At 33.0% G+C, this 7,962-nt stretch overlaps 2 protein-coding genes across 2 annotated transcripts in view; both read left to right on the forward strand.

The window, feature by feature from the left end:
• The window catches only part of LOC106683913 (gustatory and odorant receptor 63a), a 22,458-nt gene that overhangs the window by 11,624 nt on the left and 2,872 nt on the right, over positions 1-7,962 (forward strand). The window contains exons 5-6 of the mRNA XM_067046381.1: positions 1,061-1,132; positions 3,739-3,828. Of these exons, the coding sequence (XP_066902482.1) occupies positions 1,061-1,132; positions 3,739-3,828 (162 nt within the window). The remainder of the gene's footprint in view (positions 1-1,060; positions 1,133-3,738; positions 3,829-7,962) is intronic.
• LOC112211855 (uncharacterized) overlaps positions 4,391-7,962 on the forward strand; it is a 4,360-nt gene continuing 788 nt past the window's right edge. The window contains exons 1-2 of the mRNA XM_067046383.1: positions 4,391-4,723; positions 7,358-7,903. Coding sequence (XP_066902484.1) covers positions 4,391-4,723; positions 7,358-7,903 — 879 coding nt within the window. The remainder of the gene's footprint in view (positions 4,724-7,357; positions 7,904-7,962) is intronic.

Here is a 7,962-nt window from a genome sequence, read left to right on the forward strand (position 1 = left end):
GGGGGGGTGCGTTCAGCAGAAAAAAACCACAAATAAACAAACGAACTATTTAGTTGTGTCGACGTTTCGACCTAATTTTCAGGTCTTCATCAGGGCATAATAACAAAAAGACAACAACCATCATTCATAGAAAAAAAAATAATAGACTAAAAAATATACATAATAATGAAATGAAAATATATTCTCCATATATAAATCTTTTCATTATTATGTATATTTCCAAAACTTTTTTGTCTATTATTTATTATTTCTTTTATTTTTTTCTCTCTGAATGATGGTTGTTGTCTTTTGTTTTCATGACATGAATAATTAGGTCGAAACGTCGGCACAAATAATTAATTCGTTTGTTTATTTGTGTTTTTTTCTGCTGACCGTACCCCCGTGACCATCTTCTCCTCTTGTATATCTACGGTCAACTATCTTCACATCTATTATTTTCTTGTAAACGGAAACTTTTATCACTTAGGAATAAAAAAGAAGAGAAGATGGTCGGGGGGGGTACGGTTAGCAGAAAGACACAAATTACCTAAACAAAATAATTATTTTTAGGGAGTTATTGGCAGAACTTGAGTTTAGCCAGAATATCTGAATATAACTTCCTAATGAAGACCTGAAAATCAGGTCGAAACGTCGCCACAAATAAATTATGTTTTGTTTATTTGTGTTTTTCTGCTGACCGCACCCCTCGACTATCTTCTCCTCTTTTTATCAATGGTCAAATTCACCTCATTAGAAATGGTCAACTTCACCTCATTAGAAATAAAAAAATTTCTCAAGTATATGGATTTTGTTTTATATTTTTTGTATCCTCCTTTTTTTATCGAAAACTTTTTACCATTATTTCTTTCTCCTCATTAGTCTGAACCCTATTCGGCTAAGATACACAAATTTGACCACAGCCCTCCGGGACAAAATTTATTGCTTGATGTTTAATACATGAAATGCAAGCGAAAATGTTTGATTCTGAGGATTAATTTTTTTTTCTTTTTACTGCATTAATGAAAAACTACCATATATTTGGAAATGAATAAGCAAAATTAATGAAATAAATATCTTTCAGGTTGGTTCCAATTTTCTAAAGGAAATATTGAAAATTAATTTTTCACTTCGAAATGAAAATACTCAGCGGGAGGTAAGTTGGTTTATGTTATATGTTTACTAATGAACTTTAGATCTATCTAATAAGCTGGTAATGATATTTTGATAATCTGGTCATTAAATTTATTTTAATGAAATGTAATTTAATCCATTGAGACTAAAATGGATAAAATTTTGTTTACTTAAACAATATTAATCAGTCTCAAGAAAATGTTAAGATTATAAATAAAGAATATATTTAATAATATGAACTACAGAGATTAGTATATAAATAAGGTGATAAAAGTACTAAGAGAGAAGTAAATGGGAACAATGCAATAGAACTATGTACACCCTGAAGATCAATATTCCACTCCAGAAAAGGTTCAAATTATATCATATAAATATTTAGTTATTTTCTTTTTTCTCCTTTCCAAATATTTCTTTATTTTAAAATTGTTTTCACTACAACGACGTTTCGGAGTCATCCGGCTTAGGGTGCTTCCTATTATAACGATAATATCCTGTCTCTTCCTGGCTCACTTTGTTTATAAAATAATTTTGAAACAAAGATATATTTAGAAAGGAAAAAAAAAGAAAATCACCAAATATTTATATGATATAATTTGAACCTTTTCTGGAGTGGAATATTGATCTTCAGGGTGTACATAGTTCTATTGCATTGTTCCCATTAACTTCTCTCTTAGTACTTTTATCACCTTATTTATATACTAATCTCTGTAGTTCATATTATTAAATATATTCTTTATATATAATCTTAACATTTTCTTGAGACTGATTAATATTGTTTAAGTAAACAAAATTTTATCCATTTTAGTCTCAAAACTGTTTATTATATCAATAGTCCAACGTTTCGGCCAAATCGGCTATCCTCAATACAATTTTAGAACTAAATCATTTAAAAACACTTCATGCAGGCTAGTCTGCCCAGGTCAATCCAACAAATTATCCTAATTAGTCAATTTTCACATCAAATTAAAAATTAAAATTATTTATCACAGCCACCTTCTTCGTTAAAATTTATCACATTTGGCCGAAACGTTGAACTTATAAAGTGAATAAATATGTTTTGAGACTAAAATGGATAAAATGTTATTTATTTAAACAATATTTATTCTGTTTATACACCAATCTTCTACCCCGGAAAAGGTTTAAATATTTAGTGATTTTCTTTTTTCTCATTTCTAAATATTTCTTTATTTTATAAACATAGTGAGCCAGGAAGAGACAGGATATTGTCGTATTAACAAATTTATTACTGGTATCGAACGATTATGTAAATAAATAAATTTAATTTTTTTTTTACTGAACGGCCTTAAGACCACGCGAATATCAAATTGCTTTCATACTCCTTCTCTTCTTCTTTTTTCCTACCTCTTCCTCATTCTTCCCGATTCTTCCTTCTTTCTTTATTCGGTCCACGAGACACCCTTTCTCGCACCCCTCTCCCCCATGAGGACCTTAATTTCTTCTAGCCTTCTTCTATAGTCATCCTTATCGAAACAGTCTTGGTCTATTATGTTCAGTCTCTCATTTTCTTCCTTCATCTATTTGATGTACCCCAGCACTGTTGTTTCCTCTCATTTTATAGAAGATTTCTCTATTTAATCTCTTTGGGTGCATCGTCATCATAAGAGTAAGAGATATTTAGAATATTTCTCCTTTTTATAAATATTTACTCTCAGAAGAGTAAATTTGCTAAAATATGAGCCCTAATAGAGTTATTTACGTTAAATAGTTTTCGAAATATAGCTTTTTAAAAAGCAACATTTCATAAAAATGTTGTATGGGACGTACTAAAAGATCAGTAGTTAGCGAATTTATTTTGAAAAATGTATATCTCAAAAACCATTTGACTTACAGATGTCTATTAGCACTCAAATTAAATCTAGTTAAATGAGGTATAAAGTAGTTTATGACACTTATCTTCGTAGGGGTAGTAGTTTTTATGATATTCACGTATGAATATAATTTCGGCAAATGAAAATTTGTCCGAACAACTATAAATCAATTTATTTTAGAAAATATCATGAAAATTACTATTCCTACGAAGGTAAAGGTCATAAAACTCTTTACAGTCCATTAAACTAGCTTTAATTTGATTGCTAATAGACATCTGTACGTCACATACTTCCTGAGATATAGATTTCTCAAAATAAATTAACTAAGTACTAATCTTTCAGTAGATTTTTAAGAAATTTTGCTTTTTAAAAAGCTATATCTCGAGAACTATTGGACGTAAATAGCTCTATTAGGACCAATATTTCAGAAAATTTACTCTTCTTTAAATAATGTTCTCTTTAATTTTCTAGTGTTATTGGTAGTTTTTAAGATATAGAGCTCCGAATGAAAAATCAATGTTTTTTTATGGTTTTGAAACAGCCGCCATTTTTTATTCCCCTACCTATACTTGGCAGACTCATCAATTTTGACTAGTAATTATACAGAGTTTTCATTAAAGTAATCAAAAATTGGGGTGAGATAACTGCATTTTTTCTCCTCTTGGGCTCTTGTACTATTGCTACATATAATTTCCCTCAGCTACTTGTTACTAAATAAATAGTAATTAAAATTAAAATTTATTTTAATTAAAAGAAATAATATTGTTTATAACTTATGATCCTTCTGTGTTTTGTTCAGCTACACTCCCTCGTCCAGACCATCTTGCTGAGGTACCCGGATATGGCTCTTGGATGTTACTTCACAGTGAATAGGCGACTCCTCGCGACGGTGAGTCACATATATCAACTATATTCTATTATATTAGCAATATGTCTCATATCGGGTCATTTCGTATGAAATGTTCGCTTTTTATTAATTCAGAAATTCAAAGTGGGATCAGTCGACTTTTGTGGTTTACTGCGATTACAGATTATAAATAATTATCTTATTAATTCTATAATTTTTTTAATAATATTTACTATTATTCTAATTAATTGCACACTATTTAGTATCTCATCAAATATGACCATTGAAAACGTGATTTTCGAGTGATTTTTTTTATATTTTCAAACTTGGACTCTCGGCAGCCCAAACAGCAAGATTTATTTACATAAGCTGCAAGAATTTGTTTATTGTTGTATAGAAAGATAAGATGGGTTTGAAAAGATGATTGTATTTTTTTAATATCTCAACAAATAATTACTGTTGTCAATAAATAATAATAGTCAATATTTTTTTTCATATCTATTGGAATTTACACCTGCACATTTATATATATATATATATTACTTTTAATGTTTTGCCGCTTGGGTCATTGACCAGGCGAGGTGGTTCCTTCCTTCCATCTGGTATGACATGGCGTCAAAAGAACTTAAGTCTTAAACTAGAATTTAATGCAAATGTAATAGTGTGGACTGACAGATATGATTGTTGTGAGGCAGAACCTGACAAGGAGATGCACTGCGGCTGGGCGGTGTACAGCGCGGCTGTAGGCGTCCTGCAGTTCGCCGGTGTGTACTTCACCTCTAACCTCAGCTACAGCCTGAGCCTTGGTAACTTCGACGAGCAGATCTTCGCCACTGTGACTACCATCGTCTGCTTCATCCTGGGCCTCAACCCCTTCCTCACCTGGTTCGAGGCCCCTTGGCTCAGCGCCTACCTGGACAAGTGGAGCGCTTATCAGGTTCGATTCACTGCTCAGATAATTAGGATGTTGGAGTAGAACAACACTTCGTTCAAGGTACTACAGATGGGCAGGTCTTTTATTCGATTTTTGAATTTTATATACATGGATATGTTAAACCTCAAATATTAAGGTTAATGAGGGAGTTACTTTATTTCTTTTTTGGCATTGGTCGATCGAAATGATACACTAGCGTCTAAAAATGGAGCTTGATAGGGCAGTTGCTTTGCCCAAGTAGTCTTTAATTCGATTAATTAATTATATCATTATACGTAATTCAATTTTATATCAGATCCCTTTGAAAGAAAATATTGAGTTGTAAAATAAGTTTGTAGCGTTTTTTACTGCTGATTTAAATAAAAACTTCGGATTATTGTTAATATTTTTAATCAATAATTTAATAATTATATATGACCCATTTTGATCTATTACATGTTGCCATCTTTCAGCGTGTGGACTATGTGCGTTTTGCAGGCCCGATTAGGTTTTTCCGCAATGAACCCCTCTATGTGCGTTTTGCAGTTCTCTAGCGAATTAAAGTATTTCCCTTTATGAGAGTTTTGAAGGACCCGAAATAATTAAACATCTGTTGGGGCAAGGTCTGGTGAATAGGGTGGGTGGAGGATCACATCCCAGCCTAAGGACAATAATTTCTGCCGGGTCTGCAAAGACACTTGAGGACGGCCGTTATCGTGATGGAAAACTATGCCTTGCAATTAGTCAAAGCTGGACACTTTTGCTCAACCGCTGCCTTTAATTGTTCCAACTGGGCACAGTTCTGGGATATCTCGTGTCATAGAGTGAGGGTTGTCTGTGACCAAAGACCTTGAATTTGGTCATCAACCGAGCGTATTGCGTCTTCTAAGTCAAAATTTCTGGTTCTGAACCGAGCAAACCACTTACGGACGGTGCTTTCTCCTAAGGCATCATCGCCAGACACACTGCAATTTTTGTTGATAGTCTGTGCAGCGGATTTTCTTTTTTGGAAATAAAAAATCATTAAATGACGAAAATGAATTTTTTTTCTCTTCCATTTTGAGCAAACAAAATACCACTTAAAGATAAGGAATCTCGGTTAAAAGTATGCATAAGGACTTTAACTAATCCATTTTTAGAATATGTAAACATTATTGACCAAGTAAACATAATTTTACAAATTAAATTGAAATATTAAAATCACACATTTTTGGAAACATATAACCTTATTCTATCAATGGAACTAGAAGTAGGAATGAATTTTTAAATTTTTGTTGAACTGATCCCGATTCGGTTCCTTTGTTGATTAATTTATCTAGAGGTGGGAACCTCCGCATGATGATGAAACGAAAATGTAATGAAAATAAAAAAATAACGTTAACATAAAGAAAAAAATACATAAAGGGCGGAGAGAGGAAGGAGATAAAAAGGTTAGGTGGTGATGTTAATTGGGTTGATGGGACCTTTCATGTCCTGTCACCTCACAGGAAGATGGGACGGGGTGAGAGAAGGAAATAATGGGTTTAAATTACAGGAAGCAGGAAGGTTATCAAAAAGGTTTATGTCTTCGGATTATCATTGATCAACGGCGTGGAATGCCTGGGAAAATTAAAAACTAAAAAAAAACAAAAAACAAAAACAAAAAATGTTCATCTTTTTTCTTGACTTTTAATCTTATTTCTCCGTCTTTTAGTGTTTATTTTTTTTTGTAATTCTTTCTTGTTTATACTTTTTTTTGAACATCTTATTTTTATATTCTTTAATTGACTTTTTTCATTTTTATATAAATTTTCACATTTTTTAAATCATATTAGGTTTTATTCTAAAAATGCTTCTACACGTCTGACAAACAATGGGAAATTCGTTGGAATGCGTGAGCGTGCAGATGGGTTATTTGGATTCGCTGGTACAAGTTCGCCTGAATTTTGCGGTATTTTGGCACAAATCAATCAATTGGGCACTTGTGCTGCATCCACAGGTTTGTTTTCAGTTTGCATTCCTTTAGAGCTACCAACAGATGAATATTTGTGCTCACCGTGTTTTAATTAATTAAAGAATTTCCCAACCTTTGGATTCAATAATTAACTCTTGTTTAAGGTTGTATATTTTAAAATTCTATCGATTCAGTGTAAATACTTTGCTTCAAACCTTGTTAATTAACTTTAGCAGTTTATTTTTTATTCAACATAAAACAAATATATATTTATAAAGACATTAAATATCTAGATAATTAAATTAAAAAGTTTCTGATAAAAATACTAGAACGAAGGTTGAATATAAAAGTTATATAGTACTATTTATACCAATGTTTTATAATCTATAACCTAAATTGCTGATATTTACGTCTCCCTACTTTTCGCTAATTTTTATTCTGCTCCTTTTTATATTGAAGATAGAGTAAATCGAATGTAATAGTTGAAAAAAATCAAAAGAACAAAACAAGCGTATGAATTCCGGCTTTTGTTGTTTCCCTTGTTTACCAAGGATTTGGATTTGTGGCGTTTCAAACGTGTAGATCCAACATAAGATCTTTTGTAACAGTTTCTTATAATTGGCAACGTGCTGTTGTGAGTACATGTTTAATTTAAAAATTAAATGATTACTTATTAGTCAACCTATAATATCTTTAAAAATAACTTAATAAACAAATTTCTCTAGGACGAGTTGCGGTCGTTCGACGTGATCCTGGATACTAGGCTCCAGAAGTGGTTGCTCCTGTGGATATTGGCGTTGTTCCCGTACACAGCCGTCGTAGCGTACTTCCTCGACGTTCGAAGAGGGGATCCTACTGCTTTTCCGGTCTACCTCTTGCTCCAGATCGGATCCTATCTCCTCCTTACTTTGTGGTTCTTCATGGTGTTCTTCATCGAGGACACGGCCTCTCGCCTCCTCGCTCGGATAGGAGATGCCTCTGCCGAACGGGAGGTGGCCATCCTGAAGAAGCTGTGGCTGACGCTGGCTAATCTGACGACCGAATTGGGACACGTTCTCAGCCTCACCTTGATCCTCTTTATGATAAGCTGTAGCATTATCGGAATAGCTAACTGCTATTCTCTTCTCTTCTTCCTGAGGGATTGTTTCCTTGACAACTGCGACAGCTCTTCCTACCAGCAGATTCCAATTATCAGCCAAGTGGGAACCTTGATCGTCTCAGCTATAATAATCATAGCTATTTGTGAGCACGGGCACAGGTGCACTGTTTCGGTGAGTCCGATTCGACGAATCTATTATTTGAGAGGAGATGGCCAGGTGGGGGGGGGGGG

Source organism: Halyomorpha halys, unplaced genomic scaffold, assembly GCF_000696795.3.
Source record: "Halyomorpha halys isolate HHAL.00 unplaced genomic scaffold, Hhal_1.1 Scaffold527.1, whole genome shotgun sequence".
NCBI lineage: Eukaryota > Metazoa > Arthropoda > Insecta > Hemiptera > Pentatomidae > Halyomorpha > Halyomorpha halys.